Source organism: Pleurodeles waltl, chromosome 4_1 (genome assembly GCF_031143425.1).
Source record: "Pleurodeles waltl isolate 20211129_DDA chromosome 4_1, aPleWal1.hap1.20221129, whole genome shotgun sequence".
In the NCBI taxonomy this organism is placed as follows: Eukaryota; Metazoa; Chordata; class Amphibia; order Caudata; family Salamandridae; genus Pleurodeles; species Pleurodeles waltl.
The window spans coordinates 882,409,481-882,432,375 of NC_090442.1; the positions used below are offsets into that span (position 1 = coordinate 882,409,481).

At 49.1% G+C, this 22,895-nt stretch overlaps 1 protein-coding gene across 1 annotated transcript in view; it reads left to right on the top strand.

Moving 5' to 3' along the window:
- Positions 1 to 22,895, top strand: part of MOV10L1 (Mov10 like RNA helicase 1) — a 933,047-nt gene that overhangs the window by 364,595 nt on the left and 545,557 nt on the right. The window contains exons 15-16 of the mRNA XM_069227566.1: positions 15,778 to 16,645; positions 17,438 to 17,631. Of these exons, the coding sequence (XP_069083667.1) occupies positions 15,778 to 16,645; positions 17,438 to 17,631 (1,062 nt within the window). The remainder of the gene's footprint in view (positions 1 to 15,777; positions 16,646 to 17,437; positions 17,632 to 22,895) is intronic.

Genomic DNA, 22,895 nt, shown 5'->3' on the forward strand with positions numbered 1-22,895 from the left:
CCACGGTTGCAAATGTATTACTAAAGCATTATGTGATATTTTCCATATAATTTTTTATTTGTCACTATGTTTACACAGATATAAGATTATATTGATAAAACAACATTGCCCAAAAATGATAATACGTGGAAATTGGGTTTCAGTAAATATTTATCATTTGGGCCTCGACAAGTAAAAGTGTTTTTATTTGTTAGATCCTGTTAAAATCCTTGGGCCTGATCTAGAGTTCGGAGGTTGAGTAGCTCCGTCACAAACATGAGGGATATCTCGTCTGCCGTATCCAATAACACTTGATTTTGACATAGCTTTATTTTATTCATAGTTTTATTGTGAGATTTCCTTTTTCAGAATCTTTCTTCCGCCTGCTTTTGCCCATATGATTTTGGCCGAACCAGGAGCACATTTTCTAAAGTTCCACCATTTTGTTTGGATTATGAGTCTATTTCCTGATTTCCAGACACCTTTGATGGATTTTATGTGGCCAGGATAATGGTTTGAAACAAATCCTTCCTTGTCCTAATAACCACTGCATACAGTGGATTACAGGGGTGCTGTATTGTCTTGGAAATAACTTGGAGTACCACTATAAGCACATTCAAGTTGTTTCAACAATTGCCCTAGCCATCACTGGCAGGTGCCTTTCACTCATAAATCATTTATTTAGTTCATTAGTTGTAATTAGTAGATGATGTCAATGATAAGGTTTCCTTTGTCACTAACTGCAAAACTTGATTAGCTGCCGACAGACCCATTATGAGATGCTGCGGAGCTTGTGAGCAGGAAAACTTTTTTTCGTTTTTTAGGCTAAGTTAATTATTGTCCATCCTCTCTCAGATTGTGTGTAGAAGGTCTGGCTTTATTATGCTGATCTACTTTTAGCCCCTACAGAAGATTATGTAGTGGTTTGATACTGAAGAGAATTGGGCATGAACAAGAATCCAGTGGCACCACAAATTCCACCACAGCCAGTAGTTCTTTCTCTTTGAAAAGATTAAAACCAGTTCTCTGGTGTTTGTGACACCTCAGCTACCTCCCTCCTTTCCTTGCTTTATTACTGAGGACTGCATGTCAGACAGTGTCTTCTCATTACCCATCCCTGGTCTGTGAGCTTACTTACTGTCTCCCTTTTTAATTCAACTTCATGCAACAGTTTTATCAGGGTTGCTTTCTTAATATTTGGAATTGAAAGTAGATGCTTATAATAGGTCTGTAGTGTTCAATTGTTCCTTGTACAAACAAAGCTTACTTTAGCGAAGGATAAACCAGACCTTTTAGTTTCCTTTGTTACTATCATCTTCTGTAGATACGTATAGCCCATTGTGTTAAAATTGATTTCATATTTTGTTACCAAGTTTGAAGCCTGGAATCTTGGGATTAATGTACTCAATTGTGTGCTGCATTCCCATCCTGTACACTTTAAAGAAGATTTCATATGGGAGATATCATTGGTGTTAACCTGCATTATGCCTTTTTCTTTTTGCTCTCTTTTTCTCTTATTTTGTGCTTTTTCTGGGAGTTATTTTGTTACACCATTCTCCTGTGATTTACTCCCTGCGTCTTTGAAAAAGAAACGTGAGTGTATGTATCCCTTTTGCGCAAGCGAGAACTGAATCTGTTGTATATTATTTTATTTCCAATTAAAAATGTTCAACTTTCTCTCACATTCTTTTAGAACTCTCTTCTGCTGCACTAGGTTCCACTTTTATTTGGTTCTTCTTTCCACATTTTTGACATCTTTTAGCTGTGAACACTTTATTTTGGATGCTGTTGCTTTAAGCTGAGGCATTTTTTTTTTATGCATGCATTTCTCCATAAGCAATCGCATTTCATTATTTATAATATTCTTGCCATCTAAAATCTCTGAAATCAGTAAAGGATGATTTCTGTACGTTCCTCAGGGAGTTTAAGTTGAAAGTTCTTAAAGTTCCTTTATTTGTTTGCAGTCTCCTTATGTGTTACTGTGATTTGTGGATGAAGAGTGTCAGAAATTGGGTTACTACTTGTGTAGGCTGAGTGCCTTGTGCAGGTAATAGGTCCATAATTGTCTTCTTACTGGAAACAAAGTACCCTATTGCAGCACTTCACTCTCTCAGGGTAGCGAATCGGAGTAGTCCAGGCCCAACTCAAAGGAGGTGGTGTGGGCTAGTAGTCTCCAATCGCTGGCACACAGTAAAATCAACATTCAAGAAATGATTGACCAGTCAGTGCTTTTTTTTTTGAAAAACGAGAAGTGCATTTATTACTCACATCACTAAAAACTATGCATCAGGCAGATGGTGATTCTAAAATCCCCAAAGTCCCAATAAAATCCCCCCCCGCCAGTCTATAACAGATAGAACATCACACTGAAGGGGGGGATTGTTTAAAATAAAATTTGCCTACTGGCTTTGTCAAGAGGTCACCACATTCAAATATAAAGCAAACAAATTGGCTTTATAAATGTGTCCCCACTGTTAAAATAAATGGAATAATCACATACTAGGAGTCACCACCGCGTGTGTTCAAATGTTATTTATTTGATTATTTATCTTTGCTGTTTTACAATTGTTTTTAACAATCAATACATACTGGTCTAACTAAAGACAAAAAAACACAAAAGATTAAAACAGCAAAACCGCTTCAAAGGAACAAGCTGTTTTGGAAACTAATAGTACATTTAAGAAATGTTCCAACATGCTTGCAAACTTCAACTGAGGGAAGCAAACCTAAGAACAACAAGGCTGGATGGCATTTAGTTAACCTCTGCTTCTTTAGCACAGATAGGAGATATTTTTTTTAGAAAAACAAATATAAAATTTACAAAAAACGGAAAATGAAGTAGGGTCTGCGGTGAGTTCTCATCACACTGGCACAGACACATTGATGACTGAGCAAACTGACCCAAGGAACACCCTACATGTGATCAGATGCCTCCAAGTCTAAACCTTGTTAGTGAGAAGCACTCCCAGATAAGAATTCCAAATATGGCTCAAAACGTGGGATAATCTGTATCAACAAATAATCACTCACTGTAGGTTTAGTTAGTTCAACCTACTCGCACTCAACTCGTCTAGACATTAAGGGGGTCATTACAACCCTGGCAGACGGTGTTAAAGGTGCGGTAATACCGCAAACAGGCCGGCGGAGAAAAAAAGGGAGTCATGACCCTGGCGGAAACCGCCAACAAAGACAGCCACTTTAACACACCGCCCGCCACGGCGGTACAGACAAGCAGCGTGGCGGTCACCGCCAACAGACAGGTGAAGACAATTTACCGCCCATAGTATCACAACCCGCCAATCCGCCACCTTTTCCGGGGCGGATTCACCGTGGATAAAAACACGGCGGAAACAGTTTCTGCAATGGGAAAACGCTCACCTGAACACATCCCACGAGGAAGGAGGACTCCATGGAGCCGGAATTACAAATCCTACCGGCCCTTGTATTCCTACTCATCTACGAAGAGCAACGCCGGTGCCGGCGAAGACAACGGTGAGTACTGCACCTACGACATAGGGGAGGGGGAGGCAAAAGTCAGGGGGACACACATGCAACACCCCCACCCTCGCATATTACAACACACACACACCAATGCATTCACAAAAATCACAGTAACAACCCACAACCCCCCTGGAAGAATGCAAAGACAAAACGAAATCAGTTCAAACATTGTAATGTATCAATATACATGTCTCAAAAATATACAGATATATTATAAAATAATTCAAAAGTATATACATTACGAGAAGTAGTGCAGATATGCACATATCAATGTCCGTGCACCACTAGTCCAAAAATGCATGGGCGAGGCCCACAAAAGATACATGTCCACAAACGGAGAGAACACTGCCGGGGCATCAGATCGAAATACTACAGGCACCTCAGGGGGAAGGGAAGGGGGGGCACCTCAGCCGGATGAGTGCAAAGCCAGATCCACAACGGGGCTCCATGCCCATTGATGTATCCTGGGGAGTGCAAAGCCACAGTCTCTCAAGTCTCTACAGTGGGTGGCTTGCACACTGTACCATCCTGGGGAGTGCAAATCCACAGTCTCAAGTCTCTACAGTGGGTGGGTTGCCCACTGTACCATCCTGGGGAGTGAAAAGCCACAGTCTCTCAAGTCTCTACAGTGGGTGGGTTGCCCACTGGACCATCCTGGGGATTGCAAAGCGACAGTTTCGCAAGTAGATAACAGCCTCCACTGGTTCTGGAGGGAGACTGGTGCCCAGACTGGATTAGTCTCCCCGTGACAGTTCCTGTCCCGTCACTGTCCCAGCTGCACATGGGATAACGATGCTTGATGTGGCGGTCTTTTCATTCTTCCCCGATGCATTCCCTGTTCAGCTGTGCTTTGCCATGGAGGTCTCTGGACTGTTCAGCGGTGCTTTGCCATGGCGGTCTCTGGACTGGGCATTGGTGTGTGGCTTGACGTTCTCTGGACTGGGCATTGGTGTGTGGCATGACGTTCCCTCATTGCCCAGCGGGCTGTGGCAGCCGGGGCCCTCCTGGGCACTGACTCCGGCGGTGGTCTCCTGACCAGTGACGATACTTGGGCCCTCCTGGGCAATGACTCTGGCGGTGGTCTGACCAGTGACAATACTTGGGCCCTCCTGGGCAATGACTCTGGCGGTGGTCTCCTGACCAGTGACGATACTTGGGCCCTCCTGGGCACTGACTCCGGCGGTGGTCTCCTGACCAGTGACGATACTTGGGCCCTCCTGGGCACTGACTCCGGCGGTGGTCTCCGGACCAGTGACGACGGTGCTGGCAGTGGCGTCCCGACCGCCGTGATGCTCACACCACGCTGTGCAGACTTCCTCTGGCCCTTCCCCACCTTTGGAGGAGTCACAGCTGACTCTGCAATCCCCCTGGGACCCCTGTGAGTTGTTTTGCCTCCAGGAGTCTTCACACAGATCCGTCGGCCACTTTCCAATTTCAGAGCCTTTACAGGGGGTGGGCTGCCAGTGCCTTGGCTCCGGGTCACACTGCCTGCCCTGGTGGCCGGTGTACTCCACACACCTTGAACAGGCACCACTGGTACTGGAGGCTTTTTGGCTGAGGCCCTACGACGGGACTGATGAATTGGAGGGGGGGTGGGGGCAAAAAGGTCAACTTTGCAGAGGGACAGTTTCTGACGAACACTGGGATGGGTAGTTGGAGGGGGTCTGGGAGTGGAGGAAGAGGAGGTGGTTGTAGGAGGTGTCACTTTAGGTGTTTTGGGTGCAGGTACTGGAGGCTGTCGTGAGGTGGATGGATGTGGGTGCCCGCGTTTGTGTACTTTGGGGGGGGCGTCACAGACCCACTGGGAGAGGACACAGGGGACGTGTAAATGGGAGTGGAGGTGATGAGTGTAGGTGAGCGGGGTGTGGTGCTGGGTGTTCTGGTGCGAGTCCTGGTACGAGTCCTGGTACCTGTAGATGTAGTGCATGCAGGTGAGAGTGTAGACGAGACTGGGAGGGAGGAGGGGGACACAGTGGAGGCAGTGGATGTTGCTGTGTCTGCATGTGGGTGATGCTTGTGTGTGTGCCTGTGGGTTGTGTGGTGCCTATGTTTGCCATAGCTTCCCTTGTGTGTTGACGTGTGTGCATGGTGGTCTGTAGGTGTGCTTGGGATGGGCTGGGGTACAGGGGATTGGGTCTGGGTGGAGGAGGTTGGAGGGGGGAGGCTAGACACAGGGACAATGGCTGCCATCAGTGCTGAGGCCAGAGATTGCAGGGTTCGCTGAAGGACAGCCTGACCAGAATGAATGCCCTCCAGGAATGCATTACTGTGTTGCAACTCCCTTTCTACACCCTGGATGGCATTCACAATGGTAGACTGCCCAACAGTGTGTGATCTGATGAGGTCATTGGCCTCCTCACTGAGGGCAGCAGGGGTGGCAGGGGCAGGGCCTGAGGTGCCTGGGGTGAAGGTGATGCCCACCCTCCTGGGTGAGCCGGCACGGGGCGAACGCTGAGGGGCTGCTGGGAGGGCGGTGCTGGTAGGGAAGGTGGCGGCTGAACCTGTAGAAGTGGGGCGCACAGATGGTGCCTCCACCACAAGGGAGCTCCCATCGGCGGACGAGTCTGTGTCGCTGGTTGGTGATCCGGTGGCCGACGTGAAGCTCCCCTCCGTCCCACTGGTGCATTCTGAGTCCGTGGTGTGGCCCTCCCTGGCCATGTGGGATGCAGCTCCCTCGTGCTCCGGTGCCACTGTACCTCCCCCTGATGATGCTGATGCACAAAAGAACAGGGAGAGCACAAAAAGGGGGGCGGGGAGACAGAAGAAAGACAGGTTGAGTGCATGGCATACCGCTACCGTTGGCGGACAATACAGACACAGCAGCCCCCTTCACTACGCCGTGCTCCTGGCCTCTGCAGATGCAATTTCTAGGATCTGGCCTACATGGCTATGGTGGACATCTGCACACATGGATGCCACAAGGGCATCTATACCTGTACTTGGCACTCTACTGCGGTGGGGTAGAGTGCCACATGGCCTGCATTACGGAGGGGCCTAGTCTACGTATTTCTGCCTGGGTACACCCACAGGCCTCCTCCCCCACCCAGACCCCTTCACTGCACGCAAAGTCCGCAGAATGAGAAAGTACTCACCCCCTTGTGTCTGCTGTGATGCCCTCATGCGCCCATCCAACTCAGGGTAGGCCACCGCCAGGATCCTGAACATCAGGGGGGTCATGGGGCAACCGCCCCCCCTTCCCACGTTGGGAGGCCATCCCCAGCGGAGCCTCCGACGTCTTCTTGCTCCAGCGGCGAATGTCCTCCCATCAGTGGGTGCCCCGTCTCTGGTGGACCCCCAGGGTCCGGACGTCCTTGGCAATGGCACGCCAAATGTCCTTCTTCTGGTGGGCGCTGACCTACATGACCTGCACAAGGGAAGAAGCGAAGTCATTAACAACTGCACCGTCGATGTGAGTGGCCCCCCTCCCTACCCTAGCCATGTGGCACATTCATTCACATGCATTCATGTTCCCTGAACTCTGCCCCCTTCCCTCTTACAACCAGCCCTCTCCACCCAGGCCTAGCCCATACAACGTGCTACCTGTGTACTAACCTGTTGGTCTGGAGGACCGTAGAGTAGCGTGTACTGGGGGACTGGGGGAGGACCCCGTCTACCAGTTTCTCCAACTCCTGAGCAGTGAGGCAGGGGCCCTTTCCCCAGACGCAGGAGCCATCGTCGCTTCCAGACCGAGGTCACAGCTGCACTTGCAGTGTAGGTCCTCTCCTGTCGAAGATCAGGTATCTAGTGATTGAACAGATAGAAAATGGCGGTGACGTCCGTGGCGGTGACGTCCGCGGTGGTGACGTCTGCGGCAGTGCGTATCATCACCACCGGCGCACTTGTTCATTGGCTCCTGGGACCCATAGGGTCCAATGTTAACCAATGCAGCATTGCGCCGCGGTCTACGACCACCTACCGCGATGGTGTGCAACGGCAACGTAGTTACCCCACAGTCCCATTGTCCCAGTTTACAGGTCAGGCAGCCGCCATTTCAGGGGCCCACATGGCTTCATTTACTTCTGCGTCACACATAGCTAGGCCTACACTCAACACACATACAGGAAGGGTTTTGTGTTTGGTGTCGTCTTCTGTGTAACTGTGGGTACATACCTGGAACTTTGTTCACTCTGTGGTCGCTGTTGTCCTTCCTAGGCACCGTCAGCTGGGACATTTGAGAAGATGGCGGAATCCTCCGGTGTACCGACTGCTGGTGGACCTGTTGACAATGGAGGAGCGACATTTAGTCGTCACCTACAGGTTTGACCGTGCCACAATCCAGGAACTATGTACCCAGTTGGAGCCAGACCTGAAGTCACCAATCCGCCATCCCACTGGAATCCCCCCTGACGTGCAGGTGCTGTCAGTGCTCCCATTTCCTTGCAAGTGGCTCTTTTCAGACAACAGTGGCCATGGCATCAGGGATGTCCCAGCCTATGTTTTCCAACGTGCTGTCCAGAGTGTTGTCTGCCCTGCTGAAACACGTAAGGAGATGCCTCATTTTCCCTGAGGTGGAAGATTTGGCTACAGTGAAAGGTGACTTCTATGCCCTTGGACATATCCCCAATATCATAGGTGCTATTGATGGGACCCATGTAGCTCTGGTCCCCCCCCCCACAGGAGTGAACAGGTGTACAGGAATAGGTAGAGTTATCATTCGCTGAATGTACAGGTGGTATGTTTGGCAGACCAGTACATCTCCCAGGTTAATGCTATGTTCCCTGGCTCAGTGCATGACGCCTACATCCTGCGGAATAGCAGCATCCCGGATATGATGGGTCAACTCCAGAGGCACCGGGTGTGGCTATTAGGAGACTCTGGTTACCCCAACCTGTCCTGGCTACTGACCCCAGTGAGGAATCCCAGGACCAGGGCAGAGGAACGCTACAATGAGGCCCATGGGCGGGCGGACTAGGAGGGTGATTGAATGCACCTTCGGCCTCCTTAAGGCCAGGTTCAGGTGCCTCCATATGACAGGTGGTTCCCTATTCTACTCACCGAAGAAGGTGTGCCAGATCATCATCGCCTGCTCGATGCTTCACAATCTTGCTTTCCGACGCCAGGTGCCTTTTGTGCAGGAGGATGGTCCAGATGACGGTGTTGTGGCAGCTGTGGAGCCTGTGGACAGTGATGAGGAGGAAGCTGAGGAAGAAGACAACGACAACAGGGAGTCAGTCATACAGCAATATTTCCAGTGACACACAGGTGAGAACATTTTCATTTTTACCATTACATTCACTGTCACACGTCTTCCTCTATCCTTTGTGTCATTTAATGGGATTATTTGGTAACTGAGTTGTTCCTTTCCATTACGGTTTCACAGGTGTGGTTACCAACTTGTGTCATCTGCATGCATCCTTCAAGGACTTGTGATGTGTGACATAGGTATGTTGCCTTTACAACTAGAAACGCATTTTGACACTGTCATTAATAATACATTTTACCAAATCATAGACTGACTCCAGATTGATTTGTGGTTCAAGGGTGTTTATTTAAGTGCTCAAAAATGGAGGGGGGTTGTAAAATGGTGATGGGTGATGGTGGAGGAATGTCCATGGCAGAGTCCAGTCTAATAGTCTCACAGGTGCACTGCCCATATGGGCATAGAAAGTGGAGCTGGGGCAGTTTAAGTATGGACAGGGTAACAAAGTGGGACAGTGGGGGGACAATCAGGGTGGTCTCATTTCCTGGCGGGGGTCTTGCCATCTTGCTCTGTCCTGTTCCTGGATCTCAGGGACCACTTGCGTGGTGGTTGTCAGTCTGCAGGGGGTGGGGTGCTGGTGTGGTGGTCCTGTGGCGGGCCGTCCTGTCCACTAGCGCTGGCGGATGTGGTGGGCAGTTCATCGTCCATGCTAGTGTCAGGGGCCCCTTGAAGTGCCACGGTGTCCCTCATGGTCTGCTGTATGTCCTTCAGCACCCCTACGATGGTGCCCAAGGCGGAGCTGATGGTCCTGAGCTCCTCCCTGAACCCCAAATACTGGTCCTCCTGCAGGCGCTGGGTCTCCTGTAACTTGACCAGGACCGTCGCCATCGTCTCCTGGGAGTGGTGGTATGCTCCCATGATGGAGGAGAGGGCCTCGTGGAGAGTGGGTTCCCTTGGCCTGTCTGCCCCCTGTCGCACAGCAGCCCTCCCAGTTCCCCTGTGTTCCTGTGCCTCCGTCCCCTGGACCGTGTGCCCACTACCACTGCCCCCAGGTCCCTGTTGTTGTTGGGGTGGTGGGTTATCCTGGGTTCCCTGTAGTGGTGGACACACAGCTGATTGACCTGTCCTGGGTACGGAGGTTTGGGCCAGCTGGGTGGGTGCTGTACTGGTGTTACCAGAGGGTGGAAGGTCAGTGTTGGGCTGTGCCTGTGCAAGGGGAACCGACTGTCCCGAGGCCCACGATGGCCCGGGCTGGTCATCAGGCTCCAGTAGGGCAGAGCTGCTATCGTCACTGTGGGCCTCTTCTGTGGGTGGAGTGGAGTTGTCTGGACCCTCCGGTGTGGTGACGGTCCTTCGTGATCCTGCAGGGGCATAAGAGCATGATTATTGCGTGTGTGTGTGTGATGGCGTGCAATGGGTGGGTGTGCGTGTACCCCAGTGCAAGCATTCGTGTGTGGGGGCTTGTGTGATGATGGTTAGGGGGTTGTTATGGGTATGTGCAGTGGCATGCTTTCGTGATGGGTGTCCATGCTTAGTTGTGTCATGCAGGGCTTGTTGTTGGGATGTGTGGTTTGTGTTATTAGTACATTAGTGAGGAGTTGGAGTGATAGGGGAGGGTGTGAGGGTGGGGGTGTGATAGCATGCAGGTAGGGTAGGGGATATTATAGTTAAGATTTGACTTACCAGTGTCCATTCCTCCACCGACTCCTCCGAGGCCCTCAGGATGCATGATGGTCAAGACTTGCTCCTCCCATGTTAGTTGTGGGGGAGGAGGTGGGGGTCTGCCGCCAGTCCGCTGAACCACGATGTTGTGCCTTGAGACCGTTGAACGCACCTTTTCCCGTAGGTCGTTCCACCCCTTCCTGATGTCCTCCCGATTTCTTGGGTGCTTTCCCACAGCGTTGACCCTGTCCACTATTCTGCGCCATAGCTCCATCTTCCTGGCTATGGATGTGTGCTGCACCTGTGAGCCAAATAGCTGTGGCTCTACCCGTAGGATTTCCTCCACCATGACCCTGAGCTCCTCCTCGGAAAAGCGGGGGTGTCTTTGGCGTGACATGGGGTGGTGTAGGTGATGTGTGGGGTGGTGTATGTGATGATGAGTGTGGTGATGTGTAGTGGTGTGTGGTGTTTTGTGCGTGGATGTTGTGTGGGTGATGGTGTTGTGTGCCTCTGTGTGGTGGGATTGTCTATTCTGTGCTGCCTCGCTGGCCTTCGTGACTAATTTTTGGTCATAGGGGTTTATGGGTGATGTGGGTGTGTGTTTTATATTGTGTTGGGTGTGTGGTAGTGTTGTTTGTGTGTGTATCAGGTGTGTGTATTTGGAATTGTCCAATGTGGTGGTGTTTTGGAGATGTGTGTGTGAAAGACCGCCACGTGGATTCGTGGGTCGTAATAGCATGGGCGTGTTTCTGTTGGCGTGGAGGTGGAGGATTTGTTTTCGCCAGTTTAACACTGACCTTTGGTGTGGCAGACTTGTGTGGGTGTCTGAATTTTGGCGGATTCCGAAATGTGGATCATAATAGCTGTGGCGGAATTCCGCGGCTGCGGCGGTGTATTGGGGGTCTTCAGCACGGCGCTAAGCGGCTTTTACAGCCAATGTTGTAATGACCCCCTAAGTTCGAAATGACCCGGGACTTATCATCATTAGCTGTTTGATTCTCAGGGCTAAAAAAGAAGAGAAAAAAAAGGCGGATCCGCCAAGACTAATCAAGGCAGACTTTGCATACTGAAGTGATGGGATAAGATGGCCATGATCACCTGAAAGACAGTCTGTTATTATATCCTTCTTTAATCTATTGAAATCCCTGCACTAGTTTGTTTGAATCCTTCAAATAATCTAGGCCCAGTTCCTCATGATCCGCAAAGCTAGCACAGCTCTGAGAAAGACCCAGGATGCAGCAGCAGGCGAGATTTTCCTCTGTCTGTAAGGGGCTGACCTCACAATGATCTCCAATCTGGGCACTAAGGGCCATATGTACGAACACATTTTTCCATAGACACAGAATGGGCAAAACTGCTTGCTACATCTGGCCCTATAAGTCCTGATTGGGAGGCACTTGCATTTGTTAATTTCTAAAAGGGTTGCTATTGGCTTTTCCCAAGAGCTGATGCCAGAGGAAAAAAGTGAGCCCAAAACAATTGAAAAACAATGTTCCTTTAGAAAGGAAGCAGGGACCCCAGGTACTGCTGGAGTCAAATAGCATCCATAAATAGGAAAATTGACGACCTTGTTGGTGTTGTTTTCCCATTAATAAAATAGGATGATGACTTCAGTTTTTTGAGGCGCAGGCCATGACAAAGGTTTTAGAAAAGTTAGTCTTTAACTTTAGGCCCCCTGTGAAACCCACAAATGACCTCAAAAGTCTTTTGAGACCCAATGGGGTCCCTGCCACGAAAACTACATCATCCTCATAAATGAGCACAGGCACAGGCCTCAAATTGCTCACTGGTTTAACATGCCCCTCTGCCACCAGTTCCCCCACAAATCCATTGGATTGGTATATAACAAAAATAAAATGGAGGCTAAAATGCAATCCTGCCAGACCCCTGGACCAAGCTAAAGGAGTCAATGCTTTCACCATTACAACCAAAATATACAGAGGTTGTGTTGGATCAAAATCCAAGGCATACTGGAAGTTCACTAGTCCAGGATCAAAACTCATGTCATCCAAAATCCCCCATGGTTTGGAGCATACTATGGTATCAGATGCTCATGAAAGGTCCAAGAACACCTAATAAAGGTTACTACCTTCTGGCCACTGTAAATCTGTAGATCAATAGATGAAGATTCAAACACATTTCAATATTTCAAAGACCTTCCCTAAATCCATATTGTGCCTCAGAAATGATGTTGTGCTCAGCAAACCAACACTGTATCCTCTGCAGCACCATTTTGCCCATGATTTTGACAGTTGAGTCCAGGAGAGATTGCAGCATGGATTTCTAAAGGCATCCTTTTTAAAAACCTGTATGATGGTTGCAAACCTCAAAGGTTGTTGAATCCTTGATTTACAGGCAGCATTAATAACGTTAAGAGGTGCCCACAACTCAGTATTACAAATCTACCGGGGACTCCATCCGGACCCAGAGCTTTGTTACTGGGGCTCAATAAAATGGCAGATGTACGCTCTGAAAGGTCAAAGGCAATATTAAGAGAATAACAAGGAGAAGGGTCATCAAAGACGCCATCACATTCAGGGGGATTGGAAGGAATAGTTTTAAAATGGGTAACCCACTCTTCAGGGCAGATATTCTCTGCCAGGTCATTAGCAGGGGTCTTAGACAAAATATTGGAATTAACTGCTTTCTACAAGGCAGATGCATCCATTACATGTACAGGAAAGTACCAGCTTGTCCCATACCTCCAAGCGAATTTCTGCTTCTGCAGAGGCATCATTACGTCTACAGGAAAGCACAAACTTGTCCAATACCTCTAAGCAAACTTCTTATTCATGTTTAAACTAAGGCCCTTTTATAAGATTCCCTGCACAGTTATACTCTCTCCCTAATGCGGGGAATACGTTTAAGGGCAGGCCGAATTCTGGCATTGGCTATTTACCTGCAGATTCAAACCACTCTGTTCTTTACTGGGTTTTTAACAGAGCCCTAACACAAGAGCCAAGGAGAACAAATGCACTTGTTATAATGAGGGATTGCCATCGTCTGAAAGACAAAAGTTCACAATAAATCAACACATGATAACAGGGACCTCACGTTCACACCCCTCCCCCCCTCCCAGGCATGCAGTGTCCACTGCCTATATCGGGATGGAATGTTTACCTGTGGTGGGGTTGTGGTCACTGGTAAATTGCAGGTGTACGTTGGCCTCCTCTACATAGGCAGAACACCAGGAGATCAGGATGCAATTGTTAGTTTAACAACAAGTGCTACCAGTGAAAGTAATTGCCATTCATGTCCTGGGGTAACCGTACCCATTATATCATGCACATCTACAGTTAACAAATAGTAAGCTAATTGTTACCCTCTTGGGTTTCAACAAACCATCTCCTCCTTGTTATCTAGGGGAGAACAATTGGGATAAAATAGCCCAGTTATGAGGTCAAATTGGGCATTGAAATCCCCCACCAGTATTGTGTGTGGACTGTCTGGTGTAAAGTGCATAGTGCTTAGTTCATTTATGAAATGAGATAAAACTATAATAGGAGCATAAAATTCTTATTCCTCCTTGTTAAGAAATCATTGTTGTAAATATTTATCAGTACAGTGTTAAACTGTTGGACCAATGAACATAAAATGTCTTGATCATGTTACAAGAAACAAATCAGGTGTAATAAAACAATTTAGGTTAGTTTTAAACCAAGTGGTAAATTTGTGACTTGCTCTTCCCATGGACGAGTGAGTTGCTGATTTAGTAAAACTGGCAAACCCATCCATGACAACATCCCATGTTGACCAGGTCTCTTGTAAAAGCACAGTGTCAAAATGTTGTATAAAGGTTTCAGACACAGTTTAATATTCACCTGCACTATTTCAGCTAGTTAATTTTAGGGACAAGGAAGATGACAATATCAACGTGCCTTCCTGGCTACAGGCACAACCTTACTCTCTAGCCTCCCGGGGAGTGGAGGAGGGACCTTGAACATCAGCTAGTAACTGTGACACTAGCAAGTGGAGCAAAACAGATGAACGTGGGGGTACAAGGCATAGAAGTGGAGCCCTGAAAGGGTCCCCCTAGAAATAGGATAGTTATGTGATACCTGGACCCAGTGCCCCTGGAAGCAAATTCTATTAAAAGTACACCAAAGGAAGAAGCTTAATAGTGGTTGATGATGGAAAAACACACGGAGCTGAGTCCAATAAACAGGCCACCACAAGTGGGTGCTTGACGTTTAACTATAACACAGTTCTCCAGAGAATTCCCTGCATCTGATAGAGACTTCTAGTTGCAGATTCCTTACCTTAGATTTTCCCCCAGGCATCAGACCGGATCCAGAGATTTTCCTTCGAGCAATACCCTGGCGCGTCTGTAGGTGGCATTGGTCGACTCTGTGGGTGTTGTTGGCGATGTATGTCACCGTGATGAGGTCGGGAGTAGTACATAGACGCCGTCTTCACGCAGTGACATCAGTTCTTTTCTTTTTGCGCCATGCGCAGATCCGGAGAGAGCTACCCTGGTCTCTTTTTGACCGAATTAGACCGTTCTGTCAACTTCTGTAGTGGGATATTTGGTGTGTCTAGGACATGGGTTCTCGCAAACATTTTCCCAGGGGCCAAAAAGCTTTGTCTGTGACGCGCCTGGGGGCCGCATTGATGCCAGGGCTGTGGCGGTCAAGTGGGGTGGCTCGGGGATTGGTGGCAAGGTAGGTGTAGGAGAAGCAAATGATATACATCTAGTGGCTGAAATAAACAATGGAAAAGCAGAAAACATGGAATGAATCCCGGCTTACCCACTTTTCCAAATTGTGTGATCCTAGGCAATTGTTTAGTCTCACTCCTTTTTCTGCATTATCACATTTAAGATGACCTCGAAATACATGATTCATGGTGTGCGCTGCACAAAACCTGCCTCTGTTTGTTTTAATAAACTATTATAATGTTAATGTATGATAGGAACCCAGGCCACCGATAAAGTGCACACACCAAGTGACTGGCCTCTTCAATTTACTATTGGTTGTGTTCTCAGGATAAGGGAAATAATTAATGTTTCAAAATTTATGTTTCCAAATGTATGTTTGAAAATTATCACTTTTAAAGGAATACATCTCAGTGCACTGATAAAATAAATTGTACTAAGGCAAAAAGGTTCTGCATGTTAACTAAATACACGTTTTAAATTTTAAAGAGACTGTCTTAGTTTTACACTTGTGCTGCAAGATGACTTTAAAAATGAAGGCGTTTCTAAAGTTAAGTGCAGGAGTCCCTAGTTACTTCCTTTCTTTAATACCAATTACATTTGAAATAAATGATTGTGTGTATATTTAATATTTTTATTGTTAGTGCAGAGTCGAGCAAACAGCTGCCAGTGCTCCTGTTTTCTAAGGGGCCACATGTAAAGGTCAGAGGGGCCGCATGAGGCCCGCGGGCCATACTTTGAGTATCCATGGTCTAGGAGGTCCCCGAAGACCGGTTTCAAGCCGTACAAGGACTGTCACCGCAGGATGTCAGTGACGGATCTGCATCGGGTTTGTTTGTAGTGTCTTAAGCGCGACCACGACCCAAAGTCATGCTCCGAGTGCCGGGCCATGCACCTGAAGGCCCTGAGGGAGCGTTACCTCAAATTCATGGCGGCCCGGCACTCGACTCCGTGTAAAGCCTGGTCTCAATCGAGAGAAAGGTCTCAAGATCGTTTGCATAGCAGTCCCCACTCGTCTTCAAAATCTTCAGGTGCAGGTAAGAAAAATAATTCGATAAAGAGGTCCCATTGCTCTCCGACTTCACACCGTCGCTCCGCTGATGTGACGTGGGAGGAGCGTCGACGCTCAAGGCCACCGTCCTCTGAGCCTGCATCTGGGTCCACTCCGCGCTTCCCAGAGTTTCCAGGAGCCGGAGCAACCCCTGCCCACCTTAAAGAATTCTATGAGGCCATGCGCCTCATCTTTGGGCGGACCGACCCCAAAACAGTGCCTTCGGGCCCAAGGGGTTCAGTTGAGGGGCCTTTAGGTTCTGCACCGGCGACCTTGGCTCCGGCCACCGAGGTCCTCTGCGGATTGAAACCTTCCCCGGCGCTGGGTCGATTGTCAACGCTTCCGACATCGGTAGTGCCCACTGTCAACGTCGACCCAATAGTTATCCCCAACGACTTGAAGTCAGATCGACGTCAGCCGGCTCTGCCTTTGTCTTCGATGGGGCCTATTCACCCCAGGTCAGATTTGGACCCTTTTTCCTATGGGTACGAATTCGTGAAAGGATTGGAGGGGTCTCTGGACCTGTATGAATACCAGGATGACCCATCTTTGGATGGGGCACAGGAATTCGGCGACCACAGTGGTCTGGATACTTCTCCAGATGCTGGCATGCTGTCTCCTCCTACCGTGGCTACGGCGGAGGGAGCAACTTATGGTGGTCAGTAGGGCAGCTGAGGTCCTTGGCCTTGAGATTCCTATTGTAGAGGTCAGGTCCAATCTGCCGACAGAGGTGCTTCAGCCAGGGGCTTCCACTCCCAAACCCCCTTTGCTGTTTAATGAAGCCCTCACTGATGTCCTTTTGGGTACTTGGTCCAAACCCAACACAGAAGCTCCTGTGAATAGGACTGTAGCGCGCTGCCATTGGCCTGCTTCGAACGCTCCGAAATTGCCGTTCCAACACACCATGCCTGAGAGTCTTGTCTTCCAGGCTTCCTCTTCAGACGCATTCCCTTCCCCCCACTGGATAGGGAATCAAAAAGGCTAGAACAATTTGGTAAGAAGTTGTTTTCTTCCTCCAGTCTTGCGCTGCGGTCTGTGAACACCACATATCTTTTGGGCTGCTATACCCACTCTTTGTTGGATACAGTTGTCCAAGTCCTGCTGCAGATACCGGAGGAGGCCTGTGCTATCGTCTCCCAAGCTGTCAACGATGGGAGAGATGCAGCGAAGTTCACGATCCGTTGTGGGCTGGACACAACCGACTCTCTGGGCAGATCGGTTGCTACAACGGTGGCCTTGAGACACCACGCCTGGTTGCGTACTTCTGTTTTTTCTGGGGATGTACAACAGTTTCTCATGGACATGCCCTTTGATGGCTCTTGTCTCTTTGGAGACAAAGCGGACTCAGCCTTGGAGAGATTCAAGCATTCCCGGACTATGGCTCAATCCATTGGTCTTTCCTCTGCCCCTCACCCCCGCAGTCTGCTTTTCGCCTTTTTCATGGCCACAGAAGGGGCTCGCTGTCACGTCCTCCGCCCAGACACCGTGCCACTCATGCCGTCCAGCCGCTGCGTGGCTGGGGATGCAGAATCCCACGTGAGCGTGGGACAGGGAACCAGAGGTCTGCCCAGTCCACCTCTGCCCCCGCTGCAGCCTCCAAACCCTCCTAGTCCATCCCCTCACTCCCATCCAGTTGGCCGCAGGGTACGCCATCACCTTGCCCCTCACTACGGACAGGTGGGTTTTGCATATCGTTCAAAAGGGCTACTCCCTCCATTTCGAATCTGCTCCACCAGCCATGCCTCCATCACTCAGCCACCTCCCAGAGGATCATTTGGCGCCTCTCTGCCAGGAAGTCGCAGCTGTCTTGGCCAAGGGAGCTATTGAGAAGGTCCCTGTGCCGAAGTAGTTTGAGGTTGTTATTCCCGCTGCTTTCTGGTGCCAAAAAAAGACAGTGGCTAATGTCCTATCCTAGACCTTCGGGACCTAAACTACTTCCTCAAGAAGGAGAAATTCAAAATGCTTACCCTGGCTCAGGTTCTGTCTGCCTTGGACCCAGGAGAGTGAATGGTAGCGTTGGACTTGCAGGACGCTTATTTCCACATCCCCATCCTGCCTGCCCACAGACGTTACCTACGATTTGTGGTAGGCCATGAACACTTTCAGTTTACAGTGCTCCCCTTTCGCCTTACCAGCGCCCCTCGAGTGTTCACGAAAATGATGCCGGTGGTTGCAGCACATCTGCGCAGGTTAGGGGTATCAGTCTTCCCCTACTTCGACGACCGCACCCCAGAAAGTCATCTCCCACCTTCAGACTATGATGAATCTTCTGCACATGCTGGTGTTCACTATAAACATACTGAAGTCACATCTGTCTCCCTCACAGACGCGCCTCTTCATCAGAGCTGTTCTGGAGACAGTGCAGTTTTGGGCTTATCCTCCAGAAAAGGGAGTCCAAGACATTCAGCTATGATTCCGATCTTTCAGCCTCTGTCTTGAGTTTTGGTGAGACTGACTCTGAGGCTGCTGGGCCTCATGGCCTCCTGCATCCTTCTAGTGACACATGCCAGATGGCATATGTGGGCTCTGCAGTGGGACTTGACGTTCTGGTGGACACAGCATCAGGGGAATCTCTCCGACATGGTCCAGATCTCGGAGGGGACTGCAAAAGACCTGCAGTGGTGACTTTCGAATCCGCATTGGGTCCACGGCAGATTCCTGTCCCTTCCCCAACCAGATCTATCTATAGTGACAGATGCGTCACTTTGGGGTTGGGGCGGCCACATAGGAGAGGCAGAGATTAGAGGCTTCTGGTCTCCGGCAGAGTCTGGGCTCCATATCAATCTTCTGGAGCTCTGGGAGATCAGGCGTGCGTTTAAAGCATTTCTTCCCTCCCTCAAAGGGAAAGTAGTGCAGGTGTTCACGGACAATACTACTGCCATGTGTTACTGCAACAAACAAGGCATAGTAGGGTCCTGGACCCTTTGTCAGAAGGCACTACGCCCCCACACATGGCTGGAACATCAGGTCATTACCCTGGTGGTTCAACATCTGGCGGGTTCTCTCAACGCCAGAGCGGACAAACTCAGCCATCGATGCACAGCCGAGCACGAATGGCATCTCCATCCGGAGGTGGTGCAAGGTCTCTTTCAGCAGTGGGGAAAGCCTTGGTTCGATCTGTTCGCCTCCACAGGGAACGCGCAATGTCAGCTGTTTTGCGCATTGGAGTTTCCAAGGTAGCACTTGCTCAGAGACTCTTTTAGTTTTGAGTGGAACTCCTGCCTCCTTTCCGCCTATACCACTTCTGCCCAGAGTTTCCAAGAAGATCAGGAACGACCGGGCGCAAGTCATCTTGATGGCTCTGGACTGGGCACAGAGAGTCTGACATCCAGAGCTATTGAGCTTGTCCTTTGATCCTCCACTCAGACTGCCTCTTCGGGTGGATCTTCTGTCACAGCAACAGGGGACGGTTCTCCACCCAAACCTGTCCAACCTCCGCCTTCATGCTTGGAGATTGACCAGCGACAGTTGACGACTTTTGATCTTCCACCCAAAGTCTGTGATGTTATCTTGGCAGCCAGGCGTCCCTCCACCAAAACTATACATCTGTCATTGGAATAAATTTGTGGCATGGTGCACCAACAAATCTGTTGATCCACTCTCTGCCCGAGGTTCTTTTGTTCATTCTTTCTTTGGTCCAGCAGGGCTCTGCTTTGGGCACCCTTAAAGGGTATTTATCTGCCATTACGGCCTTCCTTGGGTTACCTGATCTGCCCTCAATCTTTAAATCTCCTATTGTGAGTAGATTCCTAAAAGCCCATTTATTTCCTCCCACTCCATTTACCATTCCTCAGTGGGACCTCAATCTTGTCCTTACTCATTTAATAATATGTGCTCCCTTTGAGCCGATGCACAAATTGTCTCTTACAGCTCCTCACCTTCAAAACGGTCTTTTTTGTTGCCATCACTTCTGCTCGCAGGGTGAGTGAGCTTCGAGCCCTTTCATCCAAACCTCCATACTTGTCTGTGCACCCCGACAAAGTGGTGTTGCACACTAAGGCTTCGTCCTTCCAAAGGTGTTACGCCTTTTCATGTAGGCCAGTACATCACCCTGCCTGCTTTCTACGCACCCCCACATCATTCTCATGAGGAGGAGAGACTCCACCGTCTGGACCCAAAAAGAGCGTTGGCGTTTTATTTTAACCATACTAAAGATTTCCGGGTGGACGATCAACTCTTTGTCGGGTATGTGGGTGCGAAAAAAGGGAAGGTAGTGCAAAAACATACCATCTCTCGATGGGTACTGGTTTGCATCAGAATGTGCTACGCTTTGGGCAAGAAGCAACCCCCTGAGGGCTTGCGTGCTCATTCCACCAGAGCAACTGCTTCTTCCACTGCGTTAGCACGCGGTGTTCCTGTCCTGGATATCTGCCAGGCAGCTACGTGGGCATCCCTGCACACGTTTGCTAAACACTACTGCCTGAACAGTCAGGTCCGTCAGGACGGCTACTTTGGCTGTTCGGTCCTGCAGGACTTCCTAGTATGATATTGGTTCGCAGCCCACCACTGAGGATGGTATTGCTTGGGTATCTATTCTAAGGTAAGGAATCTGCAACTAGAAGTCTCTGTCAGATGTATGAGATACTTACCTTCGGTAACAAAATATCTGGTAGAGACATTTCTATTTGCAGACCCACCCATCCTCCCCGTTTGCGAATTAATTTCTAGGAACAGGGATTCCCCCTTCAGGTCCTTTGCTCTGGTGCACCAATCTCAGTGTTCTTAGCGGATCTGCGCTTTGGCGTGGAAATTCGTTAAAAGAACCTGATGTCACTGCGCGAAGGCGGCGTCTATGTCTACTCCTGACGTCATCACGGCGACTACACCAATGATGCCTGCGGAGTCGACCAACACCACCTACCGACACCCAAGGGTATTGCTCGAAGAAAAAACTCCAGATCCAGTCTGAAATTCTAAGGTAAGGAATCTGCAACTAGAATATGTCTCTACCAGATATTTTGTTACCGAAGGTAAGTAACTTGTATGGGGACCAACCCATGCAGATCTACAGAACATTAAAATATCACTGTGGCTAACTGATGATGTTAAGCTTGACAGAGCATCTCACCCAGTGGTAAACTTTGTTTTAACTGCTTGGTTGTTTCCAAAGTCAAGGGGGATAAAGCAGGGAGATCTGCTAAAATGATCACATATTGGGAAGCGGAAGCGGAAGATTAACAATGGGGACACCAACTGTCTTGCACACTGGACTCTGAAGTGGGGACCCGCTGCAATGCAAGCTCCTAATCTGTACAAGGGAACTCACGATTTTGATAATAAATATGTATACCCCCTTATATCACATTGGCTTGAGTGCTGTCGGGAGAATGGGGGCTCACAAGTAAGTTGAAGAGTAGGTCTAACATTAAATGCAGTTGAGGGAACTCCTCGTATGTTGGCCCCGACTTCCCCAGAAGAAGATTCCACAGGTTTATTACCCAAGCAGCTGAGTTGGCTGTCATTGAACCCCAAGCATCCATACAAAGCCTGTAAGCTCTCATCCAAAAGATATTTAAACCTGTCCAGTAACAAACCTGACAGTGCATTTAAATCAGTTGGGAGCAACGGTGGGACAGACTCTTTCAGTGGTGTGAAGGCTCGTTGGGTTTTCTAGGCCATGCAGTCCCCTTTTCTTGGTCTCTTCAATGCAGGTCCAGAACCAGGGACAGGTGCAAAAGTGAGAGATTGGAAACTGAATCATGTACCTGCACTTGTATAGCAATAGCATGAGGCACAGCTGGGCCTACATGCAGACCTGGGTTAGTTGTGGAGGACTCATTTGACAAGGATAGATGACTTTCATAAATTTCAGTTTTTTTGGAGATAGCCTCAACAGCCGGTTTTAAAAACCCTTAATTGTTGTAGGTCTGACGTTCTTCAGGCACCCCCTAGGAAGCTTCCTTTTTGCCATGAGGTTTTCTTGTTGTTAAACATAAATCAAGGAGGGGAGGCCCAGCATAGCCCCTGCCGGCTTCTGCCGGACACAAACGGGACCGCTCTTGGCCTGGGCTCATCCAGATGGATGGATGGCTATATAAAGGCTCCATGCAGTACTGGTCCTGCCTATCGTCATCTGCTGCAGTATGGGTCTTGCAGTTACTGATGTCTCTGTAACAAAAGGCAAGGATTCACTATTAAAACCAATAGATTCAGTATCCACATTCCATTGCATTCACTATCAGTATGCATGGCATTGATCATCAACAAAAGTTGTCAATAAAACACTGCAAATCAACATAACTTGTGTCTCAATCTTTCTTTTACTACTGCAGGCCACATAAAAGGCAGCAACAAGACTCACTGCTAAGAATCCCCTTCCTCCCAGGCCGAAGAATATCTAGCCCCAGCTCCTAGAAAGCATGTAATATGGTGAAAAGTCTCTGCAGACTATGCATTCTACATCCCGGGAGACGGAAGTAGTCCATCGAGGTAGCTTATTGCGCTCCTTGTAGCCCCCACAGCACTTAAAATGTATGTTGGTGAAGCCCCTGTCCTGCCACCCCCCTGCCCATCCCCAACCCCCTAACACCTCTCCCCCGGGGCACTGCAAGGAAGAAAACCATATCCACAGGAAGCCCCATAGATCATTATTGGACGCACCAGCCTTGGAGAGGTGAATATGAATTCATTTGGTCTGCTCTCTGTGAGCTGTTCTGTTTAAGCAGCTGTACATGTCCCTTAATTTCTTTGGTTTGGAAAGATGGGTGCACCAGTCCAACCAGTGGCAACTACAACAGTACACATCATTGGAGCAGTGCAGGCGCCCACTCTCGTGCTGCCTGACCTACTTCCACCTCCCCGTCAGGCAAGGTAGCCGACAGCAGTTTGTACTGCGCCTGCCAGGCGGGAGCAGCCTTTGTTTACTGCTCCCACCTGTGGCAGGAGCAATCTTGGTTCCCTGCCCACCA